Source organism: Myotis daubentonii, chromosome 2, assembly GCF_963259705.1.
Source record: "Myotis daubentonii chromosome 2, mMyoDau2.1, whole genome shotgun sequence".
Taxonomy (NCBI): Eukaryota; Metazoa; Chordata; class Mammalia; order Chiroptera; family Vespertilionidae; genus Myotis; species Myotis daubentonii.
In genome coordinates, this window is record NC_081841.1 from 92,978,309 (window position 1) to 92,995,547 (window position 17,239).

At 38.6% G+C, this 17,239-nt stretch overlaps 1 protein-coding gene across 7 annotated transcripts in view; it reads right to left on the reverse strand.

The window, feature by feature from the left end:
- Window positions 1–722: 722 nt before the first annotated feature.
- Window positions 723–17,239, reverse strand: part of RAD51AP1 (RAD51 associated protein 1) — a 51,444-nt gene continuing 34,927 nt past the window's right edge. Inside the window, exon 9 of one of the 7 annotated variants that reach the window (XM_059683829.1) lies at window positions 723–816. In XM_059683829.1, the coding sequence (XP_059539812.1) occupies window positions 776–816 (41 nt within the window). In that variant the 3' untranslated portion in view covers window positions 723–775. Of the gene's footprint in view, window positions 817–14,880; window positions 15,730–15,790; window positions 15,949–17,239 lie in introns of those variants that run through there. The other 6 variants (XM_059683826.1, XM_059683827.1, XM_059683823.1 and 3 more) reach the window with 6 other exon arrangements.

Below are 17,239 nucleotides of genomic sequence, written 5' to 3' on the forward strand. Positions count from 1 at the left end.
CCCTAGCTGAAATACTACCAAGACTCCTATAGAACTATTTAATTATTATAAACATATTTATAACATTAAATATCATGAAATAAATATAAATTATTAATTTATTTAAATATCAAAAAAATTTTCAACACCTGCTTGGGGCAGTTGATACATTGAGATCCATAGCTCATTCATCTTCACTATTGTTTTAGGTGAAGGGGTTGTAATTCATTCTTTTAATTCTCGTTAATATAACTGTCCACTGAAACTCTAGCTTTTATGATCTGAGGAAAGTTACTGACTTGTTTGCTTTTCCTTACTTAGCCTATTCAATTCATTGGATGATAAGTCCTTTGGGAGAAAATAAACAGATGGTGGAAAGACATTTGTTTAGGGCCCATCAGAATAATTACCAATGTAAAGATAATAATTGTAAGTTGAAATGGTATCTTAAGTGATATTATCAATTTGCCAGTAGCTATCATAAAATACAACATAAATGAATTTATCTTCAGTGTGATTTTTAATTTCAATTTTACAATTTCTGTCACTGTAACTGCAACAGAATTTACTTTCCTTAAGATTAATATATGTATTTTATGGAATTGTATACAACAACATTTATCAAGGTTGACATTACTCAGCAAAACGGCATGGAATAGAGTGGTTAAGAATATGGGTTCTGGGCCCCCAAGTCTTCGTGATGATACCATTCTCTTCCCCAAATGAAATTCCAGGATCCTTACCTTTACAAAGGTGACATTTGGTTTCTTTTTTGTTTTCAATATTGGGAAGGATTTCAAACTGCCTTTGCTTGGCTTTTTTGCATCCATTTTAGTCCTGTAGAGGGAGGGTAAAAAAATCAATTGGCAGCAGGAGCAAAATGTAAGTAATGGCCCCCAAATGCACAGATGCAAAGAATAAGTGGAAATGTAAATTAGTGCAGTTACTATAGAAAACAGTATGTAGTCTCCTCAAAAAATTAGGAGTAGAGTTACCATATGATCTAGCAATGCCACCTTGAATATTTACCTGAAAAGTAAACATTTATTCATTAAAATATGTATACCACTATGTTCATTGCAGCATTATTTACAATTGCCAATATAAGGGAAACAATCTAAGTGTCCACAGACTAATGATTGAATAGAGAAGATGTGGTACATTTCTACAATGGAATCTTACACAGCCATACAATATGAGATATTGCCATTTACAATAATGTGAATAAATCTTGAAATTATTGTGCTAAGTGAAATAAGTTAGACAGTGAAGGACATGAACCCTACAACTTCACTCATATGTGCAATATAAAACAAACTAGCAAAACAAACAAAATCAAACTCATTGATACAGACAACAGAATGGTGGTTACTAGAGGGGAAGTGGAGTAGAGGGAGGGCAAAGTGGGTAAAGGGGATCAAACATATAGTAATGGAAGAAAAAGGCTTTGAGTAGTGAGCATGCATTAGGGTACACAGATAGCAAATTATAATCTTGTACACCTGAAAATTATAGAATGTTATTAACCAGTGTCACTCCAATACATAAAAAAGATACTAATTAAAGGGGAAAAAAAGCAGATGAGCGGATTAAAACTTTGGCACATCTACACAATGGAATACTATGCCGCAGTAAAAAGGAAGAAACTCCTACCATTTGCAACAGCATGGATGGAACTGGAGAGCATTATGCTAAGTGAAATAAGTCAGTCAGAGAAAGATAAATATCACATGATCTCACTCATTTGTGAATTATAATGAACAACATAAACCGATGAACAAAAACAGATCTAGAGACAGAGAAGCATCAAATCAGATGCTCAAACCTCAGAGGGAAAGTAGGGGAGGGTGGGGGTAAGGGGGAGAGATCAACCAAAGGACTTGTATGCATTCATGTAAGCATAAGCGATGGACACAGACAACAGGGGGTGAGGGTGAGGGCAGGACTGGGGGGATGAGGGGACAATGGAGAGGATAAAGACACAATTGTAATACCTTAATCAATAAAAAAATTTTTAAAAAAACGTAAAAGAAAAAAAAGACTATATGTGTTTAAATTTTGCCCGCCATTCACTGGTTTATGGTCATGACTAGTTAACATCACTTGAATCTCAGTTTCCCGCCTCTGCAAAATGCTTGGGGCACAACAATCACCACTGGGTTCTGGGCCCCCAAGTCTTCATGATGGTACCTTTCTCTTCCCCAAATGAAATTCCAGGATCCTTACCTTTACAAAGGTGACATTTGGTTTCTTTTTTGTTTTCAATATTGGGAAGGATTTCAAACTGCCTTTGCTTGGCTTTTTTGCATCCATTTTAATCCCGTAGAGGGAGGGTAAAAAAATCAATTGGCAGTAGGAGCAAAATGTAAGTAATGGCCCCACATGCAGAGATGCACAGAACACGGGGCAGGCTTGGAGGAAAAAGGTGACAGGCCTAAAAGCAATGGCTGAGTCTCTGCTGCTCCTTTTGTTTCCCTTCTGGCGACTGCAGAGCGGGGACATCTTAGCATTAGTCCTGTGCTCAGGGAGAGGGTGATAGGAGCCAGGGGAGGAAGATGACCTACTGAGGTGTGAGCAGCTAGGACACCAAGAGAAAAGACCCATTTCCCCTAGTTAACTGCAAAGTAAGCCATTCTTTTGCCACAAATACCTCTTGATCTAAAATATAGATATATTAATGGTTACTTGGTAGTTTAATGCCTATAGAAAAAGAAAAGATAAATAATTGGTAGAAATGCTGTCCCTGAGTCTCTTTTGGCCACTTTTGCACCTTCTTCATTCAGAGCACAGTTCTACAAATAAAGACCTCACTGCAAGATGAAAAAATAACTCACATAAATGTATGGGATCTAGTGGTGATATATGTAAAAGGAAGATAGCATCTTAAAGGGCTCTCATGCCACTGACATACTCCTGCTCCGTTAGCAGGCCACTGTGAAACTCCGGTCTCCTGGAAGTCCCTTTTCAGCCCCTAATACTATAAAAAATCAAGGGAATTAGGGATACATAAAATAGGAACAGAACAAGAATCAATGCAAATGCTATCACAGCTTCTGCAGATACTTCTATTAGTTCTTGCAGATACTATAATACATAGTTACAGAATCACAATTTTTAAGTTATTCAAAGAATTGAAGATGTCAGAGCAACATTGAGCATAATGTTGAAAAATCACAAATTACTTGTCTATATATGAGAAGTTTAAAAATATGGCACATATGTATTATGGTATATGACATAGTCATTCTAAAAATGAGGTAAATCTTTATGTATGTCCATAATATATTGAGTAAAGACAGAAAAATATGGATAATATGATTCCATATTTACTTAAGAAAAAAACCAAGATATTTGCATGTCTTTATCAGGTATATTGAAGGATCTAAAAAAATAAACTGTAAAACATTTAGTGAGGAGTGGGGTTGGGGGAGGTGAGTGGGAACATTAATTTTAACACACACACACACACACACACACTAACATGAAAAAATCCTATGCAGAGGCAAGCAAAAGTAATAGTTGATTCTCTGCAAATGACCATGGTTTTACCTCTCCCTCCCCTTCATTCCTTTCTACAAACATGCTGAAACAATTCTCCTGGTACACCTGACATGGCCTCTGCCCTTAAGGAGAGCTCATTCTCCAGGAGGGAGACCCCTGGAGACAGGCTGTTAGGGTGTTGGAGACCAACACACTAACAGAGGTCTGGGCAAAGAGTTAACAGCGCACTTCAGGGTGACTAACTCTGTTGGGAATGCTGAGGAAGTCTTCACACCTGACTGCATAGAATAGAACTGTCCTTGAAGAATAAACAGGACAGGCACAAAGTCAAGGGCAGATGGATGAAACTGCAAAGCACAAAAGTATAAAAGAACATTGCCTTTTCCAGAAACTTTGAGTCGCTGGACATTGCTGGTGGAGGGCCAGAGAAGGAGTTAGATTGTAAAATGTCGTATAGTCCATGTAGGGCATTTGGGCCTGTTTGGCTATTCTAGGGGTGACAATACCAGCTTTGTATTTTAGGACCATCTCCCTGACAATCCCATGGAGCATGGTTGGGAGAACTCAGGTAGAAAGCCACCCTGAGCATCTAGGCAAGAGATGATGAGGGCCTCCACAGGGCAATGGCAGTGAGGACAGAGTGGAGGAATGAACCTGGGAATAATTTTGGAGACAGAACTGGTAGAAGTTTGGCTATCAATTCAGGGTGGCGTTTGTAAAATCCCAACACTGGGAAAGAATGAATATAATTTCTCCTGCCAAGGCTCTGTATCAGATGCTCCCTCCATCTACTTCCCAGGGAAGTAGTAGAAAATAAATCCCGATGTGTCTCTTTCCAAGCAAGTGGAGCTCTTTCTTCTGTTCAGTTTTGGGAGCTCTGAAGGTGAAGAGAACCTGAAACCCAAAGAAAATGCGAGGAATTGGAGCCTAGTCTCAGTGCTGTCCCAGATAGATTTTGAGCTAGTCACTTCTCTATATTCAGTGTCCTCATCTATAAAATGACGAAGCTAGACTAGATGACCTCTAATTTCCCTTCCAGTTCTAAGCTTCTTTGATTCTAACTCTATTAAATACTGCCAGATTGGGGGTGGGGCCCGAGGGGTGAGTTCTGTTGTGATTTATTCCATGACTACCCTCCTTTGGATTATTCTTTGGTTATCAAAGAACTCTGTGCCTTTCTTAATACAGTCAATCTAGCTTCCACTTAACCCATTACACTTAACCCACACTCAAAGCTTCACAAATGTCACTTTTATCCTCAAAATACATGCTGAGTTATGCAGGAAAGGAATTAAAATACGTTTTATAACTTGTTTATGTGTTATGTGAAGGATTAAAGATAACAAATAAATTCAGCTCAGAGCTAGAGTGAATATGACTTTGGGAATGGAAACTAAAATTTAAGAAGTCCTCCTATTGTTTTACACAAAGATCAGAGTTTCCCTACCAATCTGTACAGTCTATACCAATCTCCTCTCTAGATTTCAATACTTTCATCTGTGGGGACCATTTTTGTCACTTGGTCAGCAGCTTTAGTGTTAATTATTTCAAGTGTATATATTTTCATCATGAGTTTCCTGGGAATACGAATGGTGACCTTGTATTTTATTTTTATATTTTTCATAGAGTTGAGGACAATGGCTAATTTATTGAAAGCTCTTGGTACATATTTGCTGAAGAGAGAGAAATCTAAAATAGTTTACATCAATTCATCAAAAAAATTTCAGACCATCAAATACATGCCAGATACTGTGCTAAGCATGGGGGATTCAATGATAAATAAAACAGAGTTATTGCTCTCAGTTCAAAGTCTGGTGGGAAAAACAGACCCGTAAACAGTGGTGCCAGTGTTACTATGTGCACAGTATTTTATATGTAATGAATTATCTTTGTATACCAAGTGCCAATGCCCCTGAAGGAAATATCTTTTTTGAGATTTACCTGCTATGATTTCAGTATTTCTAGTGCAGTTGTCAGTAGCTTGATCTTTATGCTGGGGGTGGAGGGAGGGCTGCCTTTGGGGCAGAAATTGTGGCCACTTAGGACATGCAGGGATTCCCTTGCATTTTTATGAACAGGAGATAATGTACTGAATGTATTTATGTTACTCTCATTTGTGCCTAAGAGAACTCCTTGGCCCCTCTGCATTTCTCCTGGAAACTCTTCATGGTCTACGGACTTACAGACTTTAAAAGTTGGAAGAGGTTTTAGAGGCCATCTCGCCTATTTTCCCACCCTGGGCAGGAATCCTCTTTAGATTAGAGTATCCATGGCAATCAATGGGTCTCCACTTAAATATTACTGTGACAGATCTCACTGTTTTTCAGGCACCCCATTTGCACCCAGCTGTTAACTGACATATGGCTGGTGCTCAGTAAATGTTGGTTAGAAGAAATGATATTGAACAACATACCTCCACTGACACTTGTTATCCTCTGCAGAGCAACAAAGAAAACACTACCCACTCTTCTACTCAAGGGAAATTGAATATTCAAAACTGGCTTTTAGTCTCCCTTTGCACCTACTCATCTCCAGGCATTCTGTGGTTTCATTTCAAAACTCTCCTTATATGATTGAATATTCAAACATAATAGAGGGAACCTGTATTGTGACTGTCCCTCTCTGTTTTATAATTTTTTATGACCTCTCTTAATGTGGCTAAAGTTTTCTAGTCTAGATTATGCTCTAATCACTGCTAAGTCAGGCAGCGAGACTTTTACATCTCTCATCTGGTCACTGTGTTTCTATTAATGCACCTAGACCAGTATTTGCTCTTTTGAGCTGTCACAGTGCATTCATGTGGGTTGGTGCTCAGTCAATATCATTGATTCCCAACACTGGGCCCCCCCAGTTTGAGAAGCAAGCATTATAGCCAAGTTGTTGACAATATGGAGATGAGAAGGGAATGTTAAGGAAGAGTGGCTGACACATTGCTAGAGACTCCCTTCAGGTTGCCATTACTCTTTTGAAAAGGACTAAAACAAGGAAGAGAAATTACAGACTCAAGTCATTGTGAAGAATTCCTTAGAATTTCTAGATTTTATGTATCTACCACATATAGGTGATTAAATCCCACAAGCAAGACTGACTAGTCAAGAGTAAGAATGGCAACAAATAAGTAAATATCCATAATAACCTTAATTGTAAATGGCTTAAATGCTCCAATCAAAATGCATAGTGTAGCTGAATGGATAAGAAAATATGACCCCTATATATGCTGTCTATAAGAAACTCACTTCAGAACAAAAGACTCACACAGAATGAAAGTGAATGGATGAAAAAATTTTTCCAGGCAAATGGAAAAAAAAAAGCAGCTAAGATAGCAATACTCATATCTGACAAAATAGACTTCAAAGTGGAGACCATAACAAGAAACAATGAAGACCACTTCATAATACTAAAGGGATCAATACAACAAGAGAATATAACTCTGGTTAACATATATGCACCCAATACAGGAGCATCCAAATATATAAAAATAACTTCTGGAGGACTTTAAGGGAGAGATGGACAGGAATATAACCATAGTGGGGAACTTTAACACCCCACTGACATCACTGGAAGCAGTGATCCTAAACAACACACTAGATCAAATGGAATTAATTGACATTTACAGAACATTTCACACCAAAGCTACATAATATACATTCTTCTCAAGTGCACATGGGACATTTTTAAAGACTGATCACATGTTAGGACACAAAACAAGTCTCTACAAGTTCAAGAAGATTGAAATCATATCAAGCATCTTCTAGGATCACAATGGCATGAAATTAGAAATCGACTACAATTAAAACATTCAAACACATGGAGGCTAAAAAGTATGTTATTAAACAATGAATGGGTTACCAAAGAGATCAAGAAAGAAATAAAAAAACTTCTTGGAAACAAATGAAAATGAACATAAAACAACCCAAAATCTCTGGGACACAGTGAAAGCAGTCTTGAGAAGGAAGTTCATAGCACTACAGGCCTACCTCAAAAAAAAGAAAGAAAGAAAGAAAGAAAGAAGGAAAGAAAGAAAGAAAAGAAAGAAAGAAAGAAAGAAAGAGAGAGAGAGAAAGAGAGAAAGAAAGGAAGGAAGAAAGAAAAACTTCTAATAAACTATCTAACCCTACAACTTAAAGAATTAAAAAAAACAAAACAAAAACAGTAAGAAAAGCCCAGAGTAAGTAGAAGGAAGGAAATAATAAAGATCAGAGCAGAAATAAATTAAATAGAGACTAAAAAAAAAATACAAAAAGATCAATAAAACCAAGAGCTGGTTCTGTGAAAAGATAAACAAGATCGATGAACCTCTAGCTCATCAAGAAACAAAGAGAGAGGACCCAGATAAACAAAATCAGAAACAAAAGGCGAAGTAATACTGACGCCACAGAAATGCAAAGGATCATAAAAAAAAATACTATGAACAATTATATTCCAACAAGCTGGGCAACCTGGATGAAATGGACATATGCCTAGAAAAATACAATCTTTCAAAACTCAATCAGGAAGATTCAGAAAACCTGAATAGGCCTATACCAACTGATGAAATTGAAACAGTAATCAAAAAACTCCCAGCAAACAAAAGCCCTGGCCTGGAAGGCTTCACAGGGGCGATATACCAAACATTCAAAGAAGAACTAACACCTGTACTCCTCAAACTATTCCAAAATATCCAAGAGGAAGTAGCACTTCCAAGCTCTTTTTACAAGGCTAGCATTAGCCTAATTCCAAAATCAGATAAAGACCCTACAAAGAAAGATAATTACAGGCCAATATCCCTAATGAACATAGATGCTAAAATCTTCAACAAAATATTAGCAAATCCAATCCAGCAGTACATTAAAAAGATCATAGCCCTGGCTAGTTTGGCTCGGTGGAAAGAGCATCAGCCTACAGACTCAAGGGTCCCAGGTTCGATTCCAGTCAAGGGCATATGCCCAGGTTGTGGGCTTGATCCCTAATGGGGGGAATTCAGGAGGCAGCCAATCAATGATTCTCTCTCATCATTGATGTTTCTATCGCCCTCACCCTTCCTCTCTGAAATAAAAAAATATATATATTTTAAAAAAATCATACACCATAACCAAGTGGAATTTATTCTGGGACTGCAAGGCTGGTACAGTATTCACAAATCAATAAATGTGATAGATCACATAAACAAATTGGAAGACAAAAATCACAAGATTATATCAATTGATGCAGAACAAGCATTCTGTATCATTTTTTTATAAAAATTCTCAGCAAAGTGGGAATAGAGGGTTCATACCTCAACATAATAAAGGCCATATATGACAAACCTAGAGCCAACATCATACTCAATGGGCGAAAACTAAAACCATTTCCTCTAAGATCTGGAACAAGACAGGAATGTCTGCTTTCACCACTCTTATTCAACATAGTGCTGGAAGTCCTGGCCACAGTGATCAGACAAGAAGAAAAAATAAAAAGGCATCCAAAATGGAAAGGAGGAAGTAAAACTGTCATTATTTGCATATGCTATAATATTGTACATAGAAAACCCTAAAGACTCTACCAAAAAACTACTAGATTTAATAAGTGAATTGGGCAATGTAGCAGGATACAAAATCAACACCCCATAAATCTATGGCATTTTTATACACCAATCATGAACTCTCAGAAAGAGAAACTATAAAAAGCAATTCCATAATATTGCAACAAAAAAATTAAGATGCTTAGGAAAAAACTTAACCAAGGTGGTAAAAAAGAGATAGAGGAAGATATAAACAAGTGGAAGAACATATGGTATTCATGGATTGGTAGAATCAACATCATTAAAATGTCCATACTACCCAAAACAATCTATGGATTCAATGCAATCCATATTAAAAAACCAATGGTATACTTCACAGATCTAGAACAAACACTCAAAAATTTATATGGAATCAAAAAAAGACCCCAAATAGCCACAGCAATCTTGAGAAAGAAGAACAAATTTGGAGGAATCACAATACCAGATATCAAATTATACTACAAAGCCATTGTGCTCAGAACAGCCTGCCACTGGCACAAGAACAAGGATATAGATCAATGGAACAGAACAGAGAACCCAGAAATTGACCCAAGCCATTATGCTCAATTAATATTTGACAAAGGAGGCAAAAGCATACAATGGAGTCAAGACAGTCTCTTCAATAAATGGTGTTGGATAAATTGGTCAGATACATGCAAAAACGAAAGAGAGAAAGAAGAAAGAAAGAAAGAAAGAAAGAAAGAAAGAAAGAAAGAAAGAAAGAAAGAAAGAAAGAAAGAAAGAAACTAGACCACCAACTTACACCATATACAAGAATAAACTCAAAATGGATAAAAGACCTAAATGTAAGTCATGAAACCATAAAAATCTTAGAAGAATCCATAGGCAGCAAAATCTCAGACATCTCTCGTAGCAATATGGATATGTCTCCTAAGGAAAAGGAAACTAAGAAGAAAATAAAGGGGACTACATAAAAACAAAAAGCTTCTGCACAGCGAAAGAAATCATCAACAAAGTGAAAAGAGCCCACTGCATGGGAGAACATATTTGCCAATGACATAACTGATAAGGGATCAATTTCCAAAATATATAAGGAACTCATACAACTTAACAAAAAGAAGATAAACGATCCAATTTAAAAATGGGCAAAGGACCTAAATAGACACTTCTCCAAAGTGGACATACGGAAGGGCAAGAAACAGGAAAAAATGTTCAAAGTCATTAATTGTCTGAGAGATGCAAGTTAAAATGACAATGAGGTATCACCTCACACCTGTCAGAATGGCTATCATCAACAAATCAACAAATGACAAGTACTGGTGAAGATGTGGAGAAAAGGGAACCCTCTTACACTGCTGGTTGGAATGCAGGCTGGTGCAGCCACTGTTGAAAACAATATGGAGTTTCATCAAAAAATTAAAATGGAACTCCCATTTGTTCCAGTGATCCCACTTCTAGGAATATATCCTAAGAAATCAGAAACACCAATCAGAAAGAATATGTGCAGTCCTATGGTCATACCAGTGCAATTTAAAATAGCTAAGAGTTGGAAACAGTCTAAGTGCCCATCAGCAGATGAGTGGATAAAAAAGCTATGGTCCATTTATACAATGGAAATTATTTGGCAGTAAAAAAGAAGGAACTCTTACTATTTGCAACAATATGGATGGACCTGGAGAGTATTATGCTAAGCGAAATAAGCCAGTCAGAGAAAGACTGCATGTGGAATATGATGAACAAAATAGATCCAGAGACATAAAACCTGGAACAGACTAACGAATTTCAGAGGGAAGGCAGGGGTCGGTGAGTGGGGGGGTGGGGGGGAGGAGAAATTAACCAGGAACTTATATGCATATATGCATAGCCCATGGACACAGACAATAATGTGGTGAAGGCTTGGGAGGAGTGGGTGCGGGTGGAGGTATTAATGGGGGGGGGGGGACACCAAAGGGGACATCTGTAATACTTTCAACCATAAAGATAATTTTAAAAAAGACTGACTAGTCACAAGGGACACTTATATTTGTTGTATCTCAGTTTGAACATTTAAATGGCCTCACACTTTTGCTAAGTTTCCCTTTAAACCTGAACAGTGAAGCATGAACTAAGATTGTGGACTGTCAGTCATTTAAAAATTGTCCAAAGGGTCACAAGTTACTTAAGCCCTGAATTGGCTGATGGACATTTCAAACGTAGCAAATACCACACATTAACTACACTTAAAAGAGAAAAATCCCAAATTTTGCATCCCCTTTTTAAGGAAAACAAACATACAAACAAAAAAACCCCACCTACTACTGGGAATTACCCCAGAGGAGCGGCAAGTAGCACCTGAAGTGTTTCTCTGAAGGAATAAACCTTAAAGTGCTCTTGTGTGGAGGATTCGGCTCTGGTTGACCTGGGAGGTGCGGGACTATGAGCTGGGTAGGAATAGGCTAGTAGCAGCCAGACCTCATCCACGAATGGTCAGGGACTCACTTTGGACGTACAGTGAACATAAAGAAAGGGGGTAGGAAATTTGTGTCCTGGGTTGTTGGGGTCAGGGTTGGAAGCAGTTTTAGGGTAGGTCTTGAGTTCCCTAAAATCCATCTCTCCCCACCAGCAGTCAGCTGAAGTCAGCGATGCAACATTCCATTAGCAGGAACGTTGTCAATGTTGGGTTGTGAGGATGCAGCTGCTCAGAGCAAGATCTAAAATTCTATTTGCCTTCCCTCTGCACTCAGAGCCGCCCCTATCTCCTCCGACCCACATGCCCCCTTCTACTTTTTTGCATTCTGTAGGGCTTTCATTCCCCCCGCTTACCCAACCTCCTTCCCCCATTGCCTTGGGTGCTTCTTACCCTGGAAGGGCCACTGGGACCTAGCGGATTGGGATTGCGGATTGCGAGCCCACCGTGGCCTCTCTTACCTTTTGTTCAGGTGGGAGTAGGAGGTGGGAGGAGTGGCACCTTGCTGGCGCCTGGAAGTGCAGCTGTAGGACCACACCCTCCTCATGTCGCTATAGAAACTGTGTCCGCCCTTTTTGTGACTCCAGAGCTGAAAGGACTTAAGGCTCTGGTCTAGTCCTGAACCACTTTTTACATCAACCTGAAAAACACATCTCTTTTCATCCTGCTCTGATTCTCTTGCCCCAGTTCTTTAAAGTTTGGGACAAGAATTGGAGGACTTCCCAAGGACAGATTATAGTTGACCAAAACAGAGCAGGCTCGTAAAATTATCCCTACCCTCTTCCTTTTTCAAAGGTTGTGGTTACCAGAATTCATAGAACAAGTTTTGAATACATGTGTTTATCAGATGACCACTTAGAGCACTTGCTTCTGCACCAGGTTTTAAAAACAGGAAAACTAAGAAAAGTTATAGTTAAACTAGAGGCCCAGTGCACAAAATTTGTACAAGGGTAGGGTCCCTAGGCCTGGCCAGCAATCAGGGCCAATCTGTGGGGCAGCCAGCAGGGTGATAGGGGGACCCCCACTGGCACCCGCCTTGTCTGGCCTGAAGCTTGCAGGGGACAGCTCCTGCTTTGAACGTCTGCCCCTGGTGGTCAGTGCACATCATAGCAACCCTGTTCTGCTGTTCCGGTCGATTTGCATATTAAGCTTTTATTATATACGATGATTGCAGGGTGGCCTCAGGGAATACACAGTATGGTCTACAGAGGCAACAGACATCCAAATAAAGCTTTCTGAAAAGCTGAGTTGAATTTGAGTTTAAGACAAGTAAGAACTCACAATGTAAAGAAGGCAAATAAGAGCCAACCTGAAGGCCCAGGGTTCCGAGGGCAGAATATCATGGGGGTCAGGCAGGGGCCAGACTAATTCAAAATAGCTTGTGAGCTAAACAGGCTAAGGTGTATGTGCATGGATTTTAAGCAGGGGAGTGTTCATGCTCAAACTTTATTTTAGAAACCTCCCTCTGGCAATAATGGTATGGAGGGTAAGCCAGCGTAGGTTAAGAATCAAGGTAAAAGTAGTTAAGTGATGATGTTTTAGAGTAAGGGACCAGTGGAAGGAGAGAACAGTTTTGAGCAATTGAGGAAAATAAAGCCTGACGATAGTATGTGAAGGGTGACAATGCCTTAGGCACCTGAGTTTGTGATGATGCCATTTACTAATAAAATATAGGAGGGAAGACTTTGGGGGCAAAGAGAGATGTTATTGATGATTTAATACATCAAATTATCAATGGACAAGGCAACAAGTCTTGGGCAGAGTGAGCTCTGGACTAAAGTTCCTGACATGGCAGTCACTGTCACATAGGTGACCACTGGAGCTTGAAATCATCTAAGGTTTTGGATTTTCTTTTTAAAGGACAGAAAAGAATACAATCACAGAATATGACACCATGAAGGGAGAAATGGGTGTGACAAGATTAGAAAGCTGCAAAATAATGAAGAGTAGGCAGGGAGATGGGGTGAAATTATGAAAGAATAGTGTTACCCATACCCAGAGTATGATGAATAGGGTTCTACAAGATTAGGTGAGAAAAATGTATACTGGATTTGGCAACATTAATGAGCTCATTAATGCTTTCTGCAAGGCCAGTTTAAGAAATTTTAGGGTTTCAACAGAAACTATGAATTACACAGAGAAAACAGGTTCATTGAACTTGTGCCAGATGATTAAACAATGACATCAGTATCTAATACAGGGTGGGCTCTTAATAAATGTTTACTGTTGAACTGCAACATATAGGGTATCTCAATACTGTATAACTGGAAAATATAGTTTAAAAATGGGGTAGGGTAGGTGAGGTGGTATAGGACAGTGTAAAAATATCTACTGGATAATAAAAATGGACAATAGCAAAATGCAAATGCTTACTTAAATCATAATTCTAAATTACATATTTTCACATGATTTCATAAATCAAAAAGAACTAAGCTACATATTACACATTTTTATTTAATTATTTTTTAATTTACTTTTTAATCCTCACCCAAGGATATTTTTAAATTTATTTTAGAGAGTGGGAGGGAAAGACAGAGATGTTAGGGTCACAAAAGGAGAAACGCACAAGTCCAAAGTGGTGCAGGATTATGAATTTACTAGAGGCCCGGTGCACGAAATTTGTGCACTGGTAGGGTCTCAAAGTGGCTTCTGGCTGCTCCCTTCCTTCCGCTGGCCAGCCCTGCCCCCTGGTTGAAAGTCCCTGTCAACCTCCCGGTCAAGGGGACAATTTACATACTATGCTTTTATTATATAGAATTAGGTCATATGGATACCAGATAGGCTGAGCCCCTAAATGGCACTAGCCCCCAGGAACAGGGAGTCAGACATTTTAAAGGACTCTAGGCGGGCTTTTTCTGGGTGGAGAATTCTCTGGGTGGGTCCAGATCCTAGGAAGGTCTGTAGGGGAGAGATAATGATCTTAGCAAGTGGAATGTGGTCTAAGCAAGAGGGAATGTTCTTTGTGAAGTGGCCTAAAGGTCAGTCCCCAGGGGAGGAGGTATCAATTCAATTATTTGATCAGACCTAACAAGAGAGAAACATTGATCTGAAAGAAACACATTGATTGATTGCCTCCTGCACACACTCTGACCAGGGCCTGGGCCAGAAAGAAGCCTGCAGCCAAGGTATGTGCCCTTGACAGGAATCAAACCTGGAACCCTTGGGTCAGCAGGCTGACAATCTATCCACTGAGCCAAATTGGCTAGGGCCATATTACACATTTTTAAAATGGTTATTGTAATTTGAAGAATTTTTATTAAAAGTGATGAGTTGGTTGGAATTTTCACAATATAAAATATTTACTACTATTTTATTCACAAGTTCAGATCTAAGTTTCCTGAAAAGCTAAATGAACTAATAGGAATAATTAGGTACGTAACAGCCACCCTCAAAAGTACTGACTTAACATAAAGTGATTACTTTAACAGCCCCCTTTTATATTTACAACAAAAGGCTAATGTTTTTGGCTAAGCACTCATTTTATCATGAAATGCAGACAGTCAGAGAAGAGACAGATGGATGCAATGGAATCAAGAAAAAGATCATATCAAAACTTTTTCATATTTATTAAAGGGTTTGACAATGAGGACTTCACAAAATGTCATGAAATTCTATCTGCTATATAATAACCATCTATTCCTAAGTAGAAAACATGTCATATTATAGCAACTGTTTTAATGTGGAAATTCATTCTGAATTCTTCCTATAAAAATATTTGACTAAAATAATAAGCATCTTGGTAATAAAACTGACAATGTAGCTTAAGTAACATATTCCAGAAATATCTCCTGGGGAAAATTGGAATGTTTTATTTTGCCAGATAAACTCTGAACAAAAGTGCCATAAACTAGTCAAAGCTAGAAAGAACCCTCATGTTACTAGAAAAAAAAAAGCATATAATGTGGACTTCCTCCATGTCAAATAGACAAACACTAATGACAGTGACTTATTTTATATATAAGGATGTAGAATATTCTCTTCAGAAGAAAATGATATTACAAGATAATTCTTATAAACAAATCTTATTGAAGTCTTGAGTAGCTTTTCAGAGAACATAATCACAAAATGGGTAGAGATAATTTATATGATGTTAAAGGATTCCTTTATATTACAATATAAACACACTTGTCAAACTGTGATTCTCTTAAACATTTCTTTACTACCACACTCAGCTACTAGCAGTGTTTGGATGCAAAGGTTTAACACGTGCTAATCTAGACAAGCCAAGGCGGAGACTCTGATTTGGAGACTTAACAAACTCCCCTGCCAGTGGGCTGCTGCTGGTGCTGCTCCTTCCGGATACCGCTGAAAGAAAACACATCACCTGATGCTGATGATGTTAGAAATCTCTTAACAAAAATTAACTTATAAAACAAAAGCAAAAAATATAGTTAAGCATTATTCTGCTATACAGGTTCTATCAAGTTATAAACAAGATCAAAATAATAGAAAGTACTAAAGAGCAGAAAAAAAATATACTATTGCCCATTTTCAAACATCCCCAGAAGGCAAGGTCGTGATTCCAAAACTTTAAGGGTAAAAGCTGAAATAGATAAGTTAAAAGCAAATAACATTGGTTGTTGATGCATAAGAAGATGAATGTAATCATTTCTAAAGTAGAAGAAAAATTTAATGCATTTTTTAAAATCCTGCAATTTTTACAAATACTCTTTTGAAAGAATCTATTTTTTTCAATTACTAAATCACTTTAAACATGACAAATGCTATTTTAATTTATTTATATGGGCTTCATTTATGCTACCATTCTAATGTAGCAATTATTGCCAGCAAGTATTAAATTTCAAATTTTAACCACTTAAATGTTCATAATTGATCATGATTGTAGTCATAAGAAGTACAAATGTGTGTACTCTTCTTCAAGTAAAGATTTGTAAATATTTGCATGTTTCTAACCATCTGATTTATCATTCTTAATTGCATGTATGTGTCATATATCAAATTCTTTTAACAAACTTTTGAAGTGTTTACCATTTTCATATAAAGTTATAAAAATCTGACTACTTATTACTTTTCCTACTTTGGAATTCTTTAAGAAATTAATTCCTAAGACTAGTTCCTAGGCCAAAGGACAGGTTTATTTTTATGGGTTCTGTCAATCTGTTCTACCTATAAAGGATTTATAGTAAACTAGAGGCCCGGTGCATGACATTCGTGCACTGGGGTAGGGAAGGCCCTCAGCGGTGCAGTCTGAGACACCTTGGGGGATGTATGTGTGCTGGCTTAGACCCGCCCCTTGACCGCCCCTTAATGCTGCCTCAGAGGCGGGAGAGGATCCCACCACCGTTGCTGCACTCGCTACCCGTGAACCCAGCTTCTGGCTGAGTGGCGCTCCCCTTGTGGGAGCGCACTGACCACCAGGGGGCAGCTCCTATGTTGAGCGTCTGCCCCTGGTGGTCAGTGTGTGTCATAGTGACCAGTCATTCCACTATTTGGTTGATTTGCATGTTAGGGTTTTATTATCCTATCTAATAACAGACACATGTAATTGACGGTGCCTTCGCTACACCTCCCATAGGCGAATCAGCATGATATGCAAATTAACCGCCAACAAAGATGGCAGCTAATTTGCATACTGCAGGCAGGGTGGGACAGCTCGAGCTGGCGCGAGCTGCCATCCAGGCCCCTGTGTGCGACCCTAGAAGCCACCTGCCTGCTGTCCGGGACCCAGATCCAGGTCCTGGGCTGCAGGCCGGCGCCTGTGTGTAGCCGCAGAAGCTGCCTGCCTGCCTGCCTGCTGTATCCCACTATGATCCACTGAGTTATGAGGCCAGAGAGCAAGGAGAACTTCCGCTCCTGAGTCAAAATGGGGAGCA